This window comes from Anopheles ziemanni, chromosome 2, assembly GCF_943734765.1.
Source record: "Anopheles ziemanni chromosome 2, idAnoZiCoDA_A2_x.2, whole genome shotgun sequence".
Taxonomy (NCBI): Eukaryota; Metazoa; Arthropoda; class Insecta; order Diptera; family Culicidae; genus Anopheles; species Anopheles ziemanni.
Genome location: NC_080705.1, coordinates 94558106 through 94581314, shown reverse-complemented (window position 1 = coordinate 94581314; position 23209 = coordinate 94558106). Strand labels below are relative to the sequence as shown.

General features: G+C 47.8%; 1 protein-coding gene across 1 annotated transcript; it reads left to right on the top strand.

The window, feature by feature from the left end:
• Positions 1-3385: 3385 nt before the first annotated feature.
• On the top strand, positions 3386-16649 carry LOC131294828 (uncharacterized). Its single transcript, XM_058322873.1, is given in 13 exon segments — positions 3386-3572; positions 7370-7440; positions 12119-12216; positions 12282-12634; positions 12712-12975; positions 13053-13124; positions 13431-13493; positions 13564-13653; positions 13798-13866; positions 13940-15431; positions 15507-15729; positions 15780-15917; positions 15981-16649. Coding segments are annotated over 13 exon segments (3789 nt in total).
• Positions 16650-23209: the final 6560 nt, after the last annotated feature.

Here is a 23209-nt window from a genome sequence, read left to right as displayed (position 1 = left end):
TTTGTATTTGAGCGATCGCACTTCGCGTGTTTATTTTTTTGTCCCCTTTTCTTAGCAAAGCGGAAGGATTTCGAATACATTCCTGGGCCAGCCGAAAACTTTCTCGACAAAACTGTAACCGGTTAATCCGGCACGGTCGAATCAAAAAGATTTGCGGGGCACAGCTTCGAGGGAGATGGGAGTGGGTGATGATGGCTGCGAGAGGGCGATCAGTTCCCGCCTTCGTCTGCTTCTGCTCCCTGTCCCACCAACCGATTATTAATATTCTAATGAGCACCACCGACAGAACTTGACGGGACTGGTTTGGACGACGATTCTGGCCATTCGAAACACGATCCCGACCTGTTTGCATTCTTATTGCAGCGTTGGCTGGCGTTTCTCGAAACCGCGATTGGAAGGATCGGCACTCGAACGTCGGCCTGCTGTAGACCATTAGAGAATGACATTGGAATGTCGCTGGTGGTGGGAGTTCACACCGAGCGAGAACGAGAGACAAGCCTCAACTTTTCAACCTTGAACCGTGCGTTCCGATTCTTATTGGTTGCTCTCTGTCTTGAGCCGTCTTGGCGCTCTTTCTGGTGGTGAGCTTTGTCGTGATTCTTGAGATCAGTCGGGCCAGAGGTTTGCATACATCGTCGACAAGTACTGGCGACGGAAACAGCAGTGTATTTGGATTGTGGTAAACAGAGATACGGCTATGCAAACGACAGTAATTTTCCGATTGATTGGTTGAAGGTTTCAGAAGCATGACATTACGCTGCCTCCAGATGTTTATCTCTTCAAAGTTGAACAATTTGTTGAATTTACCTCTTGGACATTGGTTAGGCAAATTCCAATGAAGAGGTTTTCATCAGATTCCAGTTCGCTGAACTGTCCTTAACAATTAACACACCTTTTACGGTGGAAAATGTGCGATAAGGCGACCTTGAGGTATTATTTTATGGTCATCTCACTTTCACCGCCCGCAGGCTCCCTAATTGGGCAAATGGAAAGTGTTGGCAAGCCACTGGCACCGGTTGGGACTTTCATTTCCTCGACTCGTAAAAAGACTCATTCATCTCGCGCCATCACCATCGTTAGTGGCTTTTATCATCTTACGCAATGCGTCAATCAGTTCCGGCCGAGCCATACTATAGCTTTCTCGTTAAGGTTTAATTACTTCCCTTTACAGTGCACCGATATGATAAACCAACCGTTCTCGCGATTTTAAAAATGGTCAATTTAATTACCACCAAACGACGGTTGCAACTATGGCCAGGTTGGCCGATCGATCAGTTGGCGATTCTAGGGAGGACGTCCCTGGCAACCAGCAACATGGACGCTAGATTAAACATGATCACCTTCAACAGAAGCGCCAAACAGCGGAACGTCCAATGCTCCATCGCTAGGCACCTCTTTCATGCCCCATTGCAAACGTGAAATCACGTTGAGAGGGAATAAGAAAAATGAAAGAGTGAGGTTGAGAAAGGAACGAAACGGATGGACGGATGTACAGCACGTCATTTGTAGTTTTGAGTACTTCGAACAGACATGTTAGCATTCTTAATCAAGTCAACAAAGCGAGATGACACTGGATGGATAAAAACGGTGACTTATGTCATCCGTTAGACCTGTTCACAGTTCGGGTACGACACCTGAGTGGCGTCGATGGCTGTGACTGATGCTGCATGGTGACGCTAGCTGTTGTCGTGTTCGTTACACTGCCACGTGACTGATGCGCTCTCGTTAAATGCACTTCCATGCACACCTTGGTTGTGTCAGTGTTCGTCAAATCAGACGTTCAAGTTGTAGAGCGAACAAAGCGATTTTCAATGAGCAGCTTCTTTTAGAGGAAAAGGATTCGTAGATTTGAAAGGCTACTTAGGGGCCAAGCCATGCGTGAAATATTTTTCAATAATAAATCAGTCAAAGAATGCTGGTTAAAAGCAACTTCTTTGTGAAGGAATAGTATGAAAATAGTTTTGTTTGATTGTTTCATTCCTTCCTCCATACCCTGAAGTTGCATGTCGCATACGAATCACACGCGAAATAGTTTTATGATGATCGAAGATTTATCCATTCGTGTCCATCCAACGCCTTCCTTCTGCCAGACTTGCCGAGTGAGTTGCGCTTCGAGATGGTGGAGTTCGATGTTTAAGTTTTCTTCGTAACACGCTCCACCGGAGAAATGGTTTGGAAATAGTTTCCTCTTTCTATGCTGATAGCTAGCCACACACACACACACACATACCGTCAACGTCGTCTGGTCTCGGGTAGGGAAGATTGGTTTGGAACACAATGAACCTGTGAATTGAATTTCTAATGGCTGATTCGTACCCCTTTTCCTTGCCGGCCATGGGTCTATTGGTTTCTTCGTCAACCGACTCATCTTTCGTTTGCTACTGCCGTTTTCTGCTGTTTCGTCTTGTGTATTAACATTTCTGCTTTCTTTGTTGCTTATCGTTTGTTTTTCCTTATTTTCTCTTTTTATTGCAGAATGCACGGCTGCTGCAGACAATTTTAACCCACAGGCAAAGTATTGCTTACAACCCTGCAGGAAAGGGTGGGTCTAGGAATTCCATCAATTTCAACCAGATACGATGGGCAGCCTTCGTAAAGGCAGCATAGCATAGATTGCCGATAGGTGGTGCACACAAATGAAGTAACGAACTCAGAATCGACGGAGACTTTTGCTTTCTAGCTGAAAACCGGTGAACCCATTTCCCTGACGCAAACTTCATCGAAAGCATTGTCCTGCGCAACCCGCACGCAGTCAACCTCTTTGACGTTGGTGAGTGGTTGAACATCGGAGTGGATCGGCGTGTTTCCCAAAGCGAGGATTTGAAATTTCTCAAATTCAAAAACCGACAAAACAAAACAGAACAACAACCCACCCACATACATGGCCGGTATCTGAACGAAACAATCGATGCAACGCGTGTGTCTGCAGCTGCAATCGTGAAACGCTCCTCAAGCGTGATGGTAAAGCGTGTTCAGTGCGCCAGCGAGCGGATTGTTGTTTGAAGTGCCAGGCGCGTGCGGGAAAAGTGCGCCACAGTCTAGTCGTCGGAGCAAGTGTGCGTATGTTAATGCTCTCTCATCGAGCGTTTCGTCACCGCCCGATCGATCCGTGGAGACGGCGATTGGCCAAGCATTGAAAAAGAAAGGCGGAGTTGTGAAAAGAAAAAGCGGCCCGCGGTACCTTTTAGTGAATCCAGTGACGAGTGTCATGAAAGCGGCCGATCAATATTCGTGAGCACAGAGTGAAATATTCATCCAGCGGCGTGTTATCGACCATCCCGCGCGCGGAAGATCGTTGAGTTGGTCATTCCCTTTTTCTGCTGTGTGGTTACATCCATCGTGTGTCTGAAAAGTGAAAATACGCCAAGCACTTAGGAGCTCGACGATGGCGCAAGGTGACGGCGGTGGTGGAACGAGGCCACTCTTGGTGGCAGGATTGGTGGTATTGCTTGCTGCCATACTTCAGCACGAGGCGGAGGCTCACGTTGCGCTTACGTTTCCACCGGCACGGAAGTACGACCTGGACTTTCTAGACAACTCACGCACGAAAGCACCATGTGGGATGCCGAAAGGTGAGTTTTTGTGTTTCAAAACAATCATTCCCTCTTTATGTCCAGAAATCAAGAACAACGACGCCATGGCTCCAAATAGTTTTAGTATATCTAACTAGGTTTTCGTCATCACGAAAGTCGTAGAGTGAATTGGTCGGTTTTGTTTGGTAAATATGTAAATTCACCTGCTCCAAAAGAAAGTTGATTTTTATCCTTCACCACGTTCAACCTAACTCAAGGTTGGGTGGAAAGGAAACAAGAAAGTCGGACTCGACCGACAACTACTCACCACCATGGGCTACTTTTGTGCTTTTCCTTCGGGAACACCCAGCAAACGTTCCGTAGGCTGGCGGAAGGTGTAATTATCATCGCCAAGGTAGTAATAAAATCCAACATCTTTTTCTGTCTTACACACGTATTTGCGATTGTCGAAAGTGATGGATACAAAACCCGGAAAACCTATACTTTTACTATAAAACCTGTAACTTTTTGAAAATGAAGTATGGTTTTGGTACATGTGTCAGGTGCAGGTTAAAACAATTCTTAAAAAGATGAATTGCGTGCAAGGTGTAGACGAAGAAATTCTCATCTGCCAAGAGTCGCTCGGCATGTTTGGCGTATGTTTTTACTACCGATGCATACCGGGACCTACTGGTGAACACTGGAGGCAATTTGCACCGTGACCTATTAACCGGAACCGGTCCGTATACTCCACATTCTGCACAAAACCTAGAGCTAGCACAAGACAGGAATAGGCCGGTCTTAAAGTGGGCTCAGTCTTGCAGGGAAAGGTTCAATTATTAACAGCAAAGCCGATGCAATGTGGCTCGGCTGACTCTTTATTTCACCCATGCATGTATAAAGGTATTAACTTAAGAAAAGGTAAAAAATGACAAGAAACTAGCAGTCTAGCGACTAGTGGCCCCACTATGTTTGCAGATCATTGAAACACTCACAGCATTGTGTACAATTTCAATGGTTAGTTTCCTCAAACATGTTTAAATAATTAAGATTCCGGTCTGAAGAAAACAAATATGAAATATTCGGAATGAAGTTATGTCGTATCAATATTTCACTTCCAACTGTGAACAGTCGTTGATACGCTACGATGGCATCATTGAAATCGCAGAGGCAATCGCCTCGGTTGTAGTTTGTAGGAATCCATGATGAATGTTTAATGATTTAAGCTTTGTGCAATCCGGAGATGTTATTGCTCTTTTGAGATTCCATTTCGTAACTTTTAAAAAGTTTCAACAAAACCGATCCTCCGTTTAGGGCGCCGTTAAAGAATATCTGTCTTTAACAAATACGATTCTCTTTCAATAAACGTTGTTCAAATTTAAAAGGAAGTGGAAAAAACACTCACATCAGCCCACGTTCCGATGAAGCAAAACACGAAAGAGGTCAAGAACCATGACCCTACCAGACGACCACGTAAACGAACCGAGGTTCGTGTCCTTGACTGGCGTTGAAGTTTTTTGAAGGGATCAACATTCGGTGGTGCGTTCCCACGTGACCACGTTAGATCGAGTAAAGTGATGGACACTTTTTTTTTGCTTCATCTTAAATAATCAATGGCCAGCCGTTGCAATAGTCAATTGTTTTTGTGCAATTCTGCGTGAATAAACCTTCAAAACAACATTCCATTGCAACATTGAAAAGTTAACGTAAGTAATGGAAAAGCAGAAACGTGTGGTGAATTTATATATTGTGCATTTTATGTTTTTTGTCTACAGTAGGTTGTGCAAATTAACTGAACTCGTCAGTGCACTCCAGCTATCTTCGTTGTAGTTTAAATAAAATCAAAAACCAAGCGCAATTTAATGTGCGCATTCAAAGCTATGCTCATAAACTAACCCCCTTGAAGGCTGTCAATTTTGTTTTATGAAGCGAGAAAAAGAGAGAGGGAGAGAAAAAGAGTTAGATATCGCCAAAGGGGGAGGAAAACGGCTCCATCCAAAGTTCAGGTGTGCGAGTCAAGCTGGAATGCGACTCTTTGCCGCGACGATTACCTACTCCATTGCGCGCCGTCAATGATCCACACGATGGAAGCGAAGGAAATCTGGAGCGGGTGCGTGTTTGGAATGATTCCCTGCACGAGAATGCTCGTAAGACCCACCACCATTGGCGAGTGCGTGGGTAAGTGAAGTAAAAAAAAGGATAGCATAATTGCGCAAACAGTCCTTCGAATATCCAAACAGCTGATGCCGAGTGTTAAAGCGGCTTGTGAAGGTGTGCTTGCATTATATTTTTAGTTAACCTTCAAACAAAAAGCACAAAGCTGCTTTTCAAATGATTTACTATGTACGTCGGTGTTAGTAAATCGTGTTTCAAATGATGACAAGGAAAAAATCAGCGAAAAATAAAACGTTGAAAAACAGCTTCTGACATTGCTAAGCTGTGATTAATCAACATTCTCGACCGTCCAGTGCGGGTTTTTCACTCAGAAGCAGCTCAAAATAAGTTCATTAATCATCGCTGACGGATGTTCATCAAACCGTTCATTGGAAGGGAAATATTTTAGTGTTATTTTCTCTAAACACAGTAAAGCTCTAAAATGTATATACATGTTTTCTTGTTTCTCTATTGAATAGATCACCCGTTTTGCGTGTTGTTAGTTAAAATTTGATCACAGCCATTATGAAACGTTATACGTTGACGCTGTATTGACTTCACCTTGATCAACAGTATTGCAACGGTTGAACGATTCGCGCAAGTGCATAAATCAAGTCGGGATTGTTTCTCGGCAGTAGGTTATCCTCTGGCGAAATTGAGGGGAAAATCGATGCAATTAACTTTTTTATCAGCTGAGGAAATAAATGCTAACGGTCAAACTGTCAGCAAGCAAGTAAAACGATGAGAGGCCGTGTGAACAACTCTTTATTGTGCATTTTCACCCATCTGTCAGCCGAAGCGTCAACGATGCGTGAGATATTTATTCCTTGAAGATTATCAACTAAGCAGCAGACAAAAGTAGCATCATTATCAAACTCTAAAAAGGGTACCACCCTTCAGGGAAAATTCCATGTTGGCGGGGAGGTTTTTCTTCCCACAGAGAAACTGAGTGCACCTTCACATTGAATTAATAAACGAACAATTGCCGTTCAACATCCACTCCACGCCGTGCGCGGAAGCTGCTGTCGGGGAGGCCACTCGAAAGGGCATCAAAATCGATTGGTAGCGCCCTGGGAGGACCATTTTCAGTCACCTCGGCAGCGTGCGTGTCACGCTTGGTTTTTATTTTATTCAATGTCCATGAGGGCATGCATGTCTTTGTGCAGTTTTGAGACAAATTGTTATTCTATGCCAAGCTATGCCAAAATTTAAAAAAGCAAAACGGAAGGTGTAAATTATGAAATGAAAGTACCTTTACACACCTTACAATTTTTAATTGTGAGTTATTGATGCACAAACAAAAGATAATTTTGAAAGCAAAGCAATGAATCCTGTACTTTTCCAAGTGCTTTGCATTCTAATGGTATAAACGCACTATAATCTAGCAGAAACGGAATTATTCTGTCGCTTCTCCGTTAGTCCGTTGGTTTAAACGTGACTCATCGATGCTCGTTGATGGAGCATGCATTCAAGTGTCTTCCGGTGCAAGTCAGCTACATTTCTCGCTTCCGTTTCAAGCTCCTATTGTGGCGAGGGCGAGCACATCGGAGTCGAAACGAAAGAATTTTCAATGCGAAATTAAATCATTTTCCTCTCATCGGAAATTCTCTCCCTGTTCCTATGTAGGGTATAGCGCATCATGCTTCGTTCTAGCAGTCTTCTAACTGGAGTCTTTTTTCTCTTTTGTGACGTTTCGGTTTCAGGTTCTTTGAAGACATCATTCATCGAGGGCAGCACGTTCAACGTTTCGTGGCATCTTGCCTATCCACATCGGGTAAGAAGATTGTTCACTCCAACACTCCCCTCACTCAATTCTCCTGTCCCCTGGTTGGAACATTCCCGCCAGAACGGTGGATCCGTTAAATCGAAGTATAACAGCAAACCGAGCGACACCCCCTCGTGAGAGGAATGTGCACCCATTATCATCACCGCGTGAGGTTTTTCTTTTTACCAGTTGGATCGCAACAGCATTTTCCAGTTGTCTGGCGGGTAACGGAATCTTTGGGGGTTGAAATTTTGATAACATTTTTGGTCGTAATCGTAAAATCACTTTGTTCGGCAGAAAAACAACACAAAGTTTTGGACGGAGTTAGTACTCTTGGGAATTGGTTTGAAATTCTGTTTCAGCAACAACACCACCACCACCACCAATTAGTAGCTGTGTTTGACTGTAGCGATTTATTTTATAATCGCAAAGAAGGAAACAAAAAATAAAGACTAAAATCCAAAGCCATGGAATTGAAGACAGTCGAGCATAGACCGAAGAAGGAAGTAAGGGAAAACAATGATGCCACCGGCATTACGGTTTTCGTTACGGTTGTTTTCCATTTCTGTGCGAGATTCTTTGGGACAACCCATCCCAGAGCAAATGTCATTGACAGCGGGTGTAGCGCAGGCTCCGCGGAAAACCGTTGGTCCAATTCTTTGGAAGTTGTTTTACTTTTGTGGAGCAGGGCGTCTCTTCGCGTGGAAGTTACCAGAGTTGGGTGCGTAAAGCGCCCGTACAACTCCAGTTTACCGTTACGGAGCAACACGTGAATCGTACGTTTGTATCAGCCATTTGCCACCCGAAAGCCATGCCGGAAAGAATAGGTGTTAGGCAAAGTATTAGGTCGTCGTATTAGCACGTTCCGTTCGATGCCATGCTACTGGTTTCACGTTTATGCAATCGCCGGTGTGAAAATGGCATTTTAAAATAGATCCTTTCAACTCATCGTGAGCGGCACACTACCATCATCGGCATCGGAGCCGTTGTTGTCGGTGTTGTTATACGCATACACACAATTAACACAATTTGTGTTGGGCCGGCAAACGTTCGTGTCGAGATCGAGATGCAATGATTACGACAGCCAAAGTGGACGACGTTTCTCTTCCGCATCGCGCTTATGCTTACGGATCTCATCGGTCCGTCCAATTATGAGCCGTTCGGGAAGCGAATTTTGTGTATCGCTTCATAATAAAATAGCTTTCCGATCAATCGGCCGTTGCTTAACAACCAATTCGGGTTTCGTTTAAAGTGATACCATGTAAGGCGAGCGAGATGCGATGTTGTTTTGGTGTGTAAGGCAAATCTTTATTCGGTCGCTGTTAAGCGTCTTTCCTAACGCAAGCTATTAATACGATAAAACCTAAGCTGATCGGCAACAAGTAACGCCCTTCGCTGAGTCTGTTGATGCCGCTCGACGGCCCCGGGGTGGTCGTAACGACGGGGGCCACCGTGATGCCAACGTTGGCGCTGGCCTTGCCGTTGCACCCGCTGAAGAGGCAGACCTCGCAGATGCTGACCGAGCCGCACTCGGTTTCACGAGCCGCCGTCGAGCACTTGCGCACCGTGTCGCCGTTCGACTGCACGATCGTGTAGCACTTGTTGGCCGTATCGTACGTCGGGCACTCGGTCGCCGTGCCAGCCTGGGCCGCCTTGCACGAGTCCCCGTCGGTGCGGGAGTCGCACTGGAAGCAGTAGAGCGGCGCCACCGGATACTGGGCCGTGTTGCAGTTGGCGATCCGCGAGACACACGAGAGACAGTTCTCTCCACGAGTGCATGCGGCCTGGTCGGAGGAAGGAAGGTCGGTGATGCAGCCACGCTCGGTCGCGCCAACGACTCCATCGTAATCCACGATCCGGCTGTAGCACGCGGCGTTGGTCGGGCGGGAGCAGGGTTCGGCGGCAATGCTGGCCGCTTGCGAACGGCACAGCGTATTGAGACCGCTGCGACACTGCACGCAGCTTCCGCTCGTTCCGTACGCCATCGGATCGTTGCAACCGGCCGTGGAGCAGGTCTGGCAGAGCGCCGAGCTGACACTGCACACGGACAGTTCCTCCGCGGTCAGCGAGCTGCTGCAGTCCAACCGGAGCAGTTGTCCGCTCGCGTCCGTTTGCACGACGCAGGTGTCGTTGGCACGATACACCGGGCAGTACTCCAGCCGGACGGACTGGTGCGACACGCAGGGAGGGTTGGTGCACCGATAGCACTGTTGGCGGGCGGCCGGGAAGATGGCTCTGTTGCAGCGATTCGCCGAGCATCGCTGGCAGGTGATCGAGCCGACCGATGCAGTGCACGAGGAGGAAACTGCTGCCGGCATGCTAGCCAAGCAACCTCGACGGAGGATTCCGTCCACGATGGCCGTCGCGCAGGTAGTGCAAGAGGAGAACGTTGTCAGAGCGCTCGGGTTTGTCGCACAACGTGGATCGGTCGACGAGTCGCAAGTCCTAAAACGCACAAGAGAACCGTGAAGTTAGTCAATCGAGCTGCAATGCCCACGGCGATCGTGTCCTTACAAGCAATCGATGTAGTCGAAGGTCACCTCGGCAGCATTACAGTTGTCGGTGCTGCAAAACTGACACCGGTTGCTAGAGGAGTTGCAGAAACGGAGCTCCGTTGAGGTCAGCAGCGAGCGACAGGTGCGTTTGCGGATTCCACCTTGCAGCAGCTGCACACAATCGTCCGACGGATCGGGACAGTATGTGTTCGCTGTCGATCCGACGGTGCACCGGCGACGGTCACTGGGAAAAATTTGAGTATTACACCCTTGGCCACCTTCCTCGATGCTGCACGTCACACAGTTGCTCCCGTCGTCCGCGCAGCCAAGCAGGTCGGATGCCGCACTTATGCAGCCCCGTTCGGTAGTCGATCCAATCTGCAACGCGTAGAATTATTTTAGAGATCCGAGAAAACCCATAAGCTCGCGAAACTTACCACTTTTGTGTAGCACTGCGCGTCCGACGGAATCTCGGTCGAAGGAGCCGGACATTGGGCGGGAGTAAGAGCCCCCGAGGCTGGCGCTATGCAGGAGGCATCCTCTACGGACGAGCAGAACGCGCACCGATGGTCCGTACGTGCTTGTAAGTTGCACTCCGATTCGCTGCAAATCGCACACTCGGGATGGGCGGTTTCGGTGCTCCGGCAGTTTTCCGGCACGCTCGACAGATCCGACACACAACCACGCCGATTAGGATTAACTGGTAACGGGAAGGAACAGAGTCAGAGCGTACTGTGGTACCGTGTTGGCGGGTTGACTTACATCCAGAGAACAAACTGAAGCATTCATCATCAAACTGTCGGCAGGTGACCAGATCGACCCTCGACCGAATGCAGCCAGTTCCCTCGCACTGGTAGCATTGCATTTGATTTTCGGCCACACTGTTGCCGGCATCGAAGGCTACGGTATTGCACAGCTTCTTCCCACAAAACGCACACTGCGTTGGATTGGCCTCACAGTAGGTGGCATCCGTGGAGGACAATGCGTTTTCGCATGACTTTTTCACGACACCTGCGAGAAAAAGTGAGTCATTGCTGGGAGAATCCAGTCCAGTTCTTGGCCGTGGCGAAACGTACCGTCCGCTCGCTTGAGGATAACGCATGCATCATACGGATCATCGCAAGTCGCTGCCGATGCAGTATCTGCATCGCATGCATCCGCACTTTCGCATGTGATGCACTGCTGTCGATCCGTCGGGAACTCATTCGTATTGCAACCTGATCCGACGCAAGTGCTACAATCTGCCCCGCTGCATCCATCCACCTCACTCTGGGACGTGATGCAACCCCGTTCGGTCACGCTGCCAATCTGAGGACGAAAGTACAACGTTCAGCAGAAGGTGTGAGCACTCGTGCACCTGTACGCAGTATCATTTACCACTCGACTGAAGCACTGCGCTGCGGTCAAATCCACCGAGGTTGCGGCCGCACACTGACTAACGACTAACTCGGCCGCATTGGATGCACATGCCGGGGTTTCAACGGACGAACATACGGCACACTGATGCTTGGGGTGTCCACTATCGTTGCACGAGTCCGTTGCGCAGGACACACATCCATTTGCAGTGCAAGAGGCAACGCTCGCCAGCGGCAAGCAGCCTCGCTCCGTCGCCAGAACTGTAAGAAACGCAAAGATGAACGCTCTCCGAAGGTGAAAACCGCACTTTGCGAGGGAGCTTACGGCTGGTGGCGTCGAATTGGGTGTAGCACAGGTCGTCCGAATTCGTACACGTGACGACGGTGGCAACGGTAGACCCTTTCACACAGTCTTCTCCCGTACAACTGTAGCAGTCTATGGCATCCACTAACGTCGGCCAAACGAAGGGGCTCGCAAGAACTAGCACCACTGGCACGAGCATCGTTCTCAACGGTTCTTTGGCACTATTCTTCTTCACTAGTACGGCGCACGTTCAGAGACAATTTTGCCATCGAGGGCACTGCCAACTACTCGCAGCATTGGCTGCCGGTCGACCGCTATTTATAAGCATCAGGTCGGTTCCGGGGACTCTTCAAACGATTTTTTTCTCTTGACACACTTGAACTTGACATCCAATCGATTGGATACGCGGAGTTGACTTTAAGATAACAGAACCATCGACCACTGGACACTGGAGCGCTGCTGGAAGTTGGACGCTAGCGTCTCAGAGCTGGAGTGTAGAAGTAAATATTGTTTCGTTTTGTTCTCGCCCGCAGGGTGGCTTCCGGTTGGAGGTACTCGATACCAAGGAGAAACCGGTGCTGAATTTGACACCAAGTAGCAAGGAAAAGCGATTCGTGCGCGATGACGTAACGTAAGTAGGTCCCCAGCTAGGAACAACAATGAGGTGCTACAACTGGAATATGTCGCACATTTCAGCGCTCAACAGTATCAGGTCTCGCTGCCGAGGAACTTCACCTGCCGGGACTGCACGCTGCGGTTGGTCCGGCAGGCGGACGAGTGGGGTGGCAACTATCGGTTTTGGTCGTGCGCCGACGTGGACATTGTGCCACGGCGCGAGCACCACGAGACCTGCTCCGGCCACGGGAAGTTCATTGCGCGCTGCAAGTGCGACAAGAAGTACTACGGACAGCGCTGCGAGTTCTGGGATGAGTGCGTCTCCAACCAGGACTGCGGCATCCAGGGAACATGCGTGGACCTGGGCGGAACGTCGCTGCCGCGGCGTCAGTGCTACTGCCGCCTCGGATGGTTCGGTCCGGGATGCAACAAGAGTGAGTACCACTACGAGCGCGCAAGCGAGTTATGTTATTAGTTATGAGACACTAACATTATTTCTCTCGCCCACCAGAATCGCCGATCAAGTCCACCGACATCGACTATTCGGTGTACAAGGCGAAAACTCTGTCGCCAGATCTGAACGTCTACTGGCGCGTGCTGAAGGACCAGAACGAAGTCGAGATGGTTCTGAAGGTGAACGGCACTTCGTGGGTAGCACTCGGTTGGCGACCGCGTAAAATGACGGCAGAGTGTAAGAACTTCCCCTTAATTGGTGGTGCGGCGGAAGGAGCTGTTGCCGAACCCGAACCCGCCAGTGAACCAACCTCCGAACCAGGTTTGTCGTGCAATTCCAGTTGATATTTTACACGAAACTCTAACTGAATGTTTTAATTATTCTCGTACAACGCGAAGAGCCGGAAACAGAACCTGAGCCAGGAGCTGAGCCGGGAGCAGAACCGGGAGCAGAACCGGGAGCAGAACCGGGTAAGTTAGTCTTGCTGCCTTAAAAGAGCCAAATTTTATTCACGGCCTGTGTGACAACTCGTTCATCAACCGGCCAACATTCGTGTGACTCAATTTATTTTTATCGTTCGCCTTTTCTCGCTGTATTAAGTCAGCGTTGATAGTGAAGTGCAGTGTAAAGAAACGTTGCTTTCGAATGGCCATACAGCAAGAAGGAAAATATTGTCCCTTATCGCAATCTCGGTTTGAATGGTGTTTTAGCTTGCTTTACTTTGTCGTTGTTACGCCCTACATCGTCATTCATTCCCATTTTTCTACCGCACCCAGAGCCACCGAAATCAGCACCTGAACCAGCATCGGAGCCTGGAGCGGAACCCAGTTCAGAACCAGGTTGGACGGGCGGGCGCAAACATGTAATCTGTTTATGTTTGAGTTGCTAAATATCTCGTTTATCTTGCAGCACCGAAAAGTGAACCAACTCCGGAAGGGGAACCAGCCTCGGAACCGGAACCAGTAAGTGAGCCTTCATCAGAGCCCACTTCTGAGCCAGGTAACGATGGGTTCCATTGAAAGAGATAATTTCTTTGTCCATGAGAGGTTATTTTGTAATTTGTCAAGAACAAGAAGAAGCTTTTGAATTATATAACTCACCAGAAAGATTGAACTTGCATGTTGTCTTTTTTCCTTCCAACAGAACCCAAAGGAGAACCTGAACCAGAACCTAATGCTGCAGAACCGGCCGTCGAGCCTGGAGCCGAACCAGGTTAGCATAAATCCAGGACGCTTTAATTAATGCTGGTGAATGAGTTTAACATTAAGCAACTGTACTCCTACAGAGCCCAAATCGGAACCCGAGCCGGCCGGTGAGCCGGAACCTGAGAGCGTTACGGAGCCTTCGGCTGAACCGCAGAAGAGAAGTAAACGTGCTGTTACCGCAACACCCTCAGCAGAGCCGGAACCTGAGCCAAAAACCGAACCGACATCGGAACCTGCGGCATCCAAGCCCAAACCAAAGCCCAAACCGACCGTCGCGGCCCAGACGTTGAAGCTGAACCCTTACACTCCCCGGCATGACTTCAATCCGATGGATTGTACGGATATCGTGATCGGTACGGCACGCGGGGAAAACCATCGCGTGTGGGACTACTACACCCGCGACCGGTCGACTCCCCGGCAGGACAGCTTCTGGGGTGGCAAATCGGACCTCACGGCGACGGGCGGGTTCGAGAAGGATGGCGTCACCACGATCGTGTTCCGGCGTCGGCTGGATGCGACCGAACCCACCGATCACGCCATCGTCGACGATCTGATGCACGTGATTTGGGCACGTGGGCAGGAGCCGGGAGCGTACGTGCATTCTCCACCTTCGGGAGTGGAGAAAGAAGCCGCCTCGGTGAGCGACTTCTACCAGCCGGACGAGCTGAAGTACCACGGACACAAGATGCAGCGAGGAGTGACACAAATAAATTTCCTCGAGGACGAGCGCCGATCGCCGGTGGTGGCGACCGCGCCGGGAGTGTCCCCGGAAGCGGGTGTGAGTGCAAAGGCACCCGCCAGCGGTGACGTGGTGCTACCGGCTGGACCGGTCGGACACGAGTTGGACAACGAGTGCCACGGGTTCTACAAGTTCCCGCGCACGTGCGACCCAGCGCAGGCCAACTGCGAGTACTTCCTCAGCTGGCAGACGGTGGCTCGCGGAGAGGCGGTCCACTTCCATCTGGAGACGAAGAACACGGCCACGTGGACCGGAGTCGGCTTCAGCAACGACCAGAAAATGTCGCAGACGGACGCCGTCATTGGCTGGGTGGACAAGACGAGCGGGCGGCCGTTCCTGATGGACACCTGGATCAATGGCTACTCGGCGCCGAAGCTGGACGGCCGGCAGGACTTGTACAATGCGTCCGGCGCGATTCAGAACGGACGCACCGTGCTGGACTTCTCGCGCAAGCGCATCACGGGCGACGAAAGCGACCTGGACTTCACGGAGGATCGTTGCCTGTACCTCATGTTTCCAATCGAGGGCGGCTCCTTCAACCCGGTCAACAAGAAGATCGGCAAGCACATGTCCGTCCCGGTGGTGACGGATACGCGCGTCTGCATAAAGTCGTGCGCCAGCATGTTCGAGGAGCCGGTGGTGGCTACGCCCGCTCCGGACCGGATCGCCTACGGTGCGTCGATAAAGCTGACGAACCTGGCGTCCGGGTTCCAGGTTCCCCAAGCTGGAACACCCGAGCACCGCGATCTGTCCAAATCAGTCGCGGACACATTCGACGGAGTGCTAAAGGAAGTCTCCGGCTTCCATCGGACGGATGTCGTCGATTTCGAGAAGTAAGTGTGTGTGTGAAAGGCACACATTTCATTGACGGTGGAGTATTTATTTGCGTTTCTCTACTCTTCTCACAGCGATGCCGACGGCAGTGTGCTAGTGAAAATGAACATTCTCGTCGACAAGGAGCTGAAGGATGGGCGCCGAAACCCACAAGTCGATGATCCAGCGGCGCTCGAGCAGACCATCCACAACCTCATGACGAACAACCTTTCCTCCGGCAAGGTGGGAGCGTTCTCCGTCGATCCCATGTACCTGACATTTAACCAACTGGAAGGTAAGCAGGGGTAGCGGTGGACAGTGCCACAAGCCTAATGTTACATTCGTTTGCAGCACCAACACCGGATAAGCCCAGGGAAGAGTACGATCTGTTGCCGGCTGGCGTGCGCCTGTATTTGATCTTGGGATGCATCGCAGGACTCGTATTCATTGCCATCATACAGGCTACCTGCACCATTATCAAAACCCGACGAACAAACCGATTGAAGGTACGTTTCGAAACTTACGAGGTTAAGTTCGTTGGACTAAATCTTCATCTTCTCTTGCACCAGGATCAATTGATTCCCAACTCGGCGTGGAAGGACTACTCGTCGAATACTAACTACGCGTTCGACAACTTCGAGCCGGAGAGCAAGTCGTCCCACGGTAAGGGACGCTCCTCCGATCGAGCCTATAGCAACGGCAACAGTCAGCAGACGACGCTGCAGATGTCGCACTCTCCCAACAAGTCCCAGTACTACGAAATCGATCGGACGGACGGTACCGGTATGCCGCCGCACCGTGGCAACGGGTCGGACTACCGCAATGGCAGCTCGGGCTATCCGGCGTACTCGGGCCAGCAGTCCCGCCATGCTTACGGCGATCGAACAAATGGCGAGCGACCTTCGTACGCCGACCGGGCCTACTCTCTTCCGCGCCCAATGCAGCAGCAGCAGCAGCAGCAACAGATGCAGCAACGGCATCACCAGGACATGCAGTCCGGTCGGCCCGCCAACGACTACTACACGCAGGATCGTCGGGGCAAGAGTCGCAACAATGGCGCCCACTATGCAGCGGCCGGGAACGGCAACCACCATCAGCAGCAACACCACCAGCAACAGCAACAGCAGCAGCAACGTCCCATGCCAGACTCGTCCGATCTGTACTTCACACCGACGCAGCGAAAGTACTCCGGTGAAGTGGTGCGAGTATTTGTCGATTACAATAAGGACAAGAAGTAGATGGGGGGAAGATCTGCGACCCTCGAAAACAAATTCTTCATTTTTCCTCATGCTTTCGAACGCATACCTCCGTCTACACTGCTTTTTTTAATCATTTACCATTCTTTTAAAACTTCTCGAAACAGCAAAATACTCTCCAACAAGGTAATCGGCGAACGGATGCCCCAGGCAGGTTCACTCGAACTGTATATAACATGTTTTATTACTTTTATTTGTTATTCAAACTCCCGCTAGAAAAGCGCGACCGCTTTGCAGCGTTCGTTTTTCGTGTAAACAATTTATCTGTTTTATTTTGAATGCGACATTTTTATTAGTTTGTTTTACTGTACAGATCCGGACATAGTTGAGCGCGTTGATGTCTAGCTCTTCTTTTAATTGTAGCGTTATTGGATTGTACATGCATAGTAGTGGTTAATACGAATGAGCCTACGATAGAACATGAATTGAAATCCAGAACTCCATTTCAAGTAGTAAAAGGGAGGTAGTGGTAAGTTCCATCAAGTGAAGAAAAGGGAACCTCATGCACGATGGTACAAAACACAAGATTTATGCTTCCCGTACGATAAGACAGACCTTGAAGATGGCGGCGGTTCTTTCGTAACCTTTCAATTCAGCTAATCGATACCACCGTTGGGCACGACAGGAAGAGCGCAAGGGTGAATTCCATTTTCCCATAATGTAGATTAATAGGCAGGTCGGAATTTCCAATCCTCGAACGAACGCATAACAATGCCCAATGCCAGTTATGCGCATGCGCGAAAGCCCGTGCGCGGATCCATATTTTAATCTCTTGTTATAACAAAAGAGTGGTAACGAAACGAAAAACACACACACACAGAAACACACAAATAAAACAAAAAAATAAAACAAATCGAAAGGCGTCCGTCTTGTCTCCATTGTTGTACCATGTGTTTAACGCGTGGCTGGATTAGTTGTATGTGATCACCGAAAATAGGTCCGTTTGAAAACTTCCCTCCGGCAACGCAGCCTCCTTCCATTCCAGCGTGGTCGTACAGAAATGAAATCGATACAAGTTTTATTTTTTCACTTGTCCCACACTGCTCCAATGTAGACACATGAAAGCTCCATTCATTGTACATCCTGCCCTCAACGATCAGATATTGTCAAGACGCGTACACAATCGACTTGGTGGTGTTTAATCTTATGTCGCCCCGACCGCATGCAATCTTTTCACTCCGCTTTCCAGGGCAAGGATCAAAGATGTGTGAATTTTTGATTACGTAATCGGACTACTCAGCCAGTATGATGCAGCTAGTTTATTTCTCTTCCACTGCTTTCTTTAAACATCCAGTGCGTGCTGCATAAAAATGGAACCGTCGAAAAATACGAGGATACAAACAGGCTGTGGGAGGTTGCCCTAAAAGTCACTCGATTCTTCGGTTGTAGCTAAACTGGAGCAAATAACATCTCATACCCGGACAGCTCTACCTTCCGTTGATTGATGGCACGATTTAGTGTTTCGCTTTGTTTCAAATACAAGCAACCCATTTCGCACTCGGCTTTACTACATACTCTTGGGCCTTTGGTGAGAAGGGTGATCTCCGTCGAATCGTCTTGTATTATATGTATCACTTGGCCATCAGAATTCCAACGGGTTCAGCAGATGGGTAACCCCGGGGCGTGAATTCGACGCTCTGTGTGTAGCAGCCTCTCGCGGCTTCTGAACCAGTTTCAGATACCTTTCATAAGCGGCCGAAAAGGGTTAAACGATCTTTACAATAACAGCAAAAAAAAAAAATCCTAAACTATGCGACGACCTTCTACTATCTCTCTCCGCTGTAAGGTTGCGTGATTCTGCTCAGTCAATGGAAGTTCGATTGCACTCTTGATGTGTGTTTGAAGCCTGCGGCATGGCTTAAGTGTCAAATAAAGCAACCGAAATGACCTGCCGCATGTCTCCGGCATGTCGGCGGGAAAAAAAGGTATCGTTAAAAGAGAGTTTCTGTTCGTGTGTGTACGTGTGTATGTGACGAATGGGAAGGAGTCTTCAGAGTCAGAGACGGCACTTCTACTGGGGGGTCGACCGTGAGTCGATTACGTAAACCCTTGCACCGTAGACGACAACAGCTCGACCCGAGCAGCACTCTGGGTAATGAAGTACGCATTCCATCGCACACGCACGCATACATTTGTAATCCGAGGGAAATATTTTTTGGAGTGCGATATGATTGATTTATCTAATTGCGTGCAGCCTTACTGCATGGTTTTTGGAGATGCACTGAAGACCAATGGTGATCATTGAAAAAAATCCAGCTTGTGAAATTATTATGTTCTCTCACTTACACTTGATTGGCAAACAAAATGAATCCCACATAGAACTAAAACAATAAAAAAAAAACTCGAAATTCAAACGAAAGACTTCAATGGTGCCGAAAAGCGACGAACTCAATCGAGGTGTTAAATGCCTGCGATGCAATAGGAGCAATGATGCAAGGATCACCGCCATCACTCTCAAAAGCAGTTATGATTCACACGAGCAAATTGATTCAACTATTTCCGTGCGGGCTTTTCGACGAGCCAAAATCATACTGGAGCAAGATTGCCCAGATAAGTCCAAAATCGGTGGCACTCTATCGGTGCATCGTTTATACATCTACATCGTTTAGCTGCAGCAGCAGTCGATTGCATCATTGGCATTTCTGTCGCTGCTGTTTGAGCATGAAAAGAGAGTCCACTTCATTAATCTGCCCCATTCGAACTGGCTCACCGGCAGTTTGGATGCTCGAGCAGCCACAGCATGTTGATGGTTTTCGCTTGCTCGAATCGTTATCGAAGAGTTTTTATCCTTCAAACCACTGTACTGTGTGGGGGCACTGAACTTAAATGAGAAAAATATAAATTACCAATGCATCTGTTTTGATGTTGGGGCGTTGAAATTGCACGACGACTAGCGAAGATATGTCTCTTCGTTTATGGCAATTTGGGTTACACATGCAGTAAAATTCTGTGTATGTTCAGCTTGCCTTTGATGGAACATATCCCTCACCGGTAGGCATTTGGACTAGAGTATAATGAGATAATTAAAATCTTTCTCCAAGCAAACCTCTAACCAAGGTCCCGATGGGAATGAGATCGATTGGATTTCACTTTTATTACTTACGATTCAATAAACGTTCCTTGGTTGATTTGCATGTTCGCGAAACTCACTCGGAAATGTTTCATTGCAAGAAATAGGGCAAGAAAAACGCAACTTTTCACATTTCTTTGTATTAAAATTTATGGTTAGGAAACAATGGAAGCAAAACTTATTAAAACCGTAACAGTTTCAATCGAAGAAGAATTAAGAAATAAAAGGTAATTTATTATATGTGAAAAGTCCACTGGAAATGTCTATTTCAACGGTTTTACCGAAACAAATACTCACACGTCGGCGCACGTTGGTAATAAATATATCATTAAAATTAGCACAGTAAAGGGATAACAGATCTTTGACTTAGCCACCTTTAGGCACGTGTGTGATATTGTAGAAGCTGTCCATGCCCAATTATCATAATCATGTGTTTCCATCAAATTGGTGCTACACGATCGTTACAGATACGATCACCGATGGATAGCAAAGAAAGCATACTTAATTCAACCATCGGAAGTGAAATAAACTGGTAGCCGAAAAGGAAACGAAAGACAGCAACATTTTTCACGGGAAAACCAGGCAGTGACTCAAACTGTTTTGTACGTGCATTCAGATGGAGTGTAATCAATTTGAGCTAGCTAGGATTGCAAACCTAATGCGATTACATTGATTGCGAAATCTCCACACTTTCGCGCCCCATGTACGCCATTTTAATACACGCCGGGCAGTAAGAAGTAACTCCTAGCGAGCCAACGGTAATTCATCAAACCATCCCAATCTGGCCGGGCCTTACGGAGGCTCGATGAATCCGAAGAGGTTGCTCTTGTTTTGCCGAAGCATTATGGCTTTCATTTTTCACACTCTCCGGTGCGCGGGTAAGCAGGGTACGTTGGCGGAGGGCAGAGCAGAAATCCATCGCATATAATTTTGCATCCCATAACGTACAACATGGCGCGCTGGTGTCTACCGGTGGCCACCGCTCGCTGACATAATGGGAAATTGGACAGCTTGCGTAACCAAAATGGCCAAAAACTAAAAATGATCGTACGCGAAGAAACAGCGCGCAAAATGGGCAGAAAAAAACTTTTCTTTTAATATAGTGTCTTGATGCATTCCTACTTTCTTCTTAATCGATCGATATTCACTGGAACGTTGACGTCGTGCGGTCACTTTGGCGGTGATACAAAATATTACAACTTTACTAAGAGTTGGGACGTGGTACTTCTCTTTGAAAATTTTAATTTCGTTTAATGTTTTTATTCCATGCGGCAAGCAAGAAGTGAAGAAATTATTAGTAGCTATCAACAAACAGCCCTTGTTGCATATCTCGAGCTTATAGTTTGAGCCACATATATTTAAATTTTCTTTACTTTCACTGCCTCTGAACTCGGGAGAAAAATAAGCCCTTCATTGTACAAATGGAGCCTGCATTTGCTTGTAAAATAACAAGAGCGTATGCTGCATTCCAGATTCGCACACACGCGCGTTCAAACCGGCCGTCTAGTACACGAATGCACTGGCTACTTCACGTGTTCCATCATTATTGGGCCAGTGACTTGCACCGAGACCGGAAGCGGGAACCCGCTACAATCGTTCCCTTTAACCGTTCCTTTTTTCTAACGATCGATCGCAGATCGTAGCAGAGAAACGAAACAGGAGAAAATGGAAAACTGTTCCAAGTGTTGGTACTTCCAACCCACTCGACAAGTTGTTGGGTGGAGGGGAACACTACATGCAAATTACGCTCAATGAGCTCGACAAATTTACAAACAAACCAAGGTGGCGAGCGCTATAAAAAAAGGTGACGAGCACTGTGTAAAAGCATCCAGCGTTGTATCCACGAACTCGAGGGATTCTTTTTGAACCGGGAATAGCCAAGTTCAATGAGATTCGATGTTTTATCGATGTGCCTTTCTTGCACAGCAATTTGAATAGGGCTTTGTATGGTGTTGAAATTCCGTAATATTTTTCGGGGACGGCGCGCAACATTTTCCGTGTTTTCAAATGCTCACCGTGAATTTTCCACAACCACAAAATAATGTAGATCAAACAATCACTTACCTTGATTTCATCGGAAGGTCGTCGTTTCTCGCCTGAAGGTTGATGCATGGATTGAAGATTCGTTCCGGTTGCTTGTCGAAGGCATATAGATAGATTTTCCACCATCACCGGAACAATGATGGTGCCCTTTAATACCACCACGTTCGTCTCGCAGAGGCATATTCCGTTACATTTTCCGTGCACGACAACATTTTCTGTATTCTTAAATACTTGTCGTGAATTTTCCACAAACACAAAATAATGTAGATCAAACAATCACTTATCTTGATTCCATCGGAAGGTCGTCGTTTTTCGCTTGAAGGTTAATACATGGATTGAAGATTCGTTACGGTTGCTTGCCGGAGGTTGATAGATAGATTTTCCACCATCACCGGAACAATGATGGTGCCCTTTAATGCCACCACGTTCGTCTCGCAGAGGCAAATTCCGTTACATTTTCCGTGCACGACAACATTTTCCGTATTCTTAAATACTTGTCGTGAATTTTCCACAAACACAAAATAATGTAGATCAAACATAAGTGATTCCATCGGAAGGTCGTCGTTTTTCACTTGAAGGTTGATACATGGATTGAAGATTCGTTCCGGTTGCTTGTCGGAGGTTGATAGATAGATTTTCCACCGTCACCGGAACAATGATGGTGCCCTTTAATGCCACCACGTTCGTCTCGCAGAGGCAAATTCCGTTACATTTTCCGTGCACGACAACATTTTCCGTATTCTTAAATACTTGTCGTGAATTTTCCACAAACACAAAATAATGTAGATCAAACATAAGTGATTCCATCGGAAGGTCGCCGTTTTTCACTTGAAGGTTGATACATGGATTGAAGATTCGTTCCGGTTGCTTGTCGGAGGTTGATAGATAGATTTTCCACCATCACCGGAACAATGATGGTGCCCTTTAATGCCACCACGTTCGTCTCGCAGAGGCAAATTCCGTTACATTTTCCGTGCACGACAACATTTTCCGTATTCTTAAATACTTGTCGTGAATTTTCCACAAACACAAAATAATGTAGATCAAACAATCACTTATCTTGATTCCATCGGAAGGTCGCCGTTTTTCGCTTGAAGGTTGATACATGGATTGAAGATTCGTTCCGGTTGCTTGTCGGAGGTTGATAGATAGATTTTCCACCATCACCGGAACAATGATGGTGCCCTTTAATGCCACCACGTTCGTCTCGCAGAGGAAAATTCCGTTACATTTTCCTTGCACGACAACATTTTCCGTATTCTTAAATACTTGTCGTGAATTTTCCACAAACACAAAATAATGTAGATCAAACAATCACTTATCTTGATTCCATCGGAAGGTCGTCGTTTTTCAGTTGAAGGTTGATACATGGATTGAAGATTCGTTCCGGTTGCTTGTCGGAGGTTGATAGATAGATTTTCCACCATCA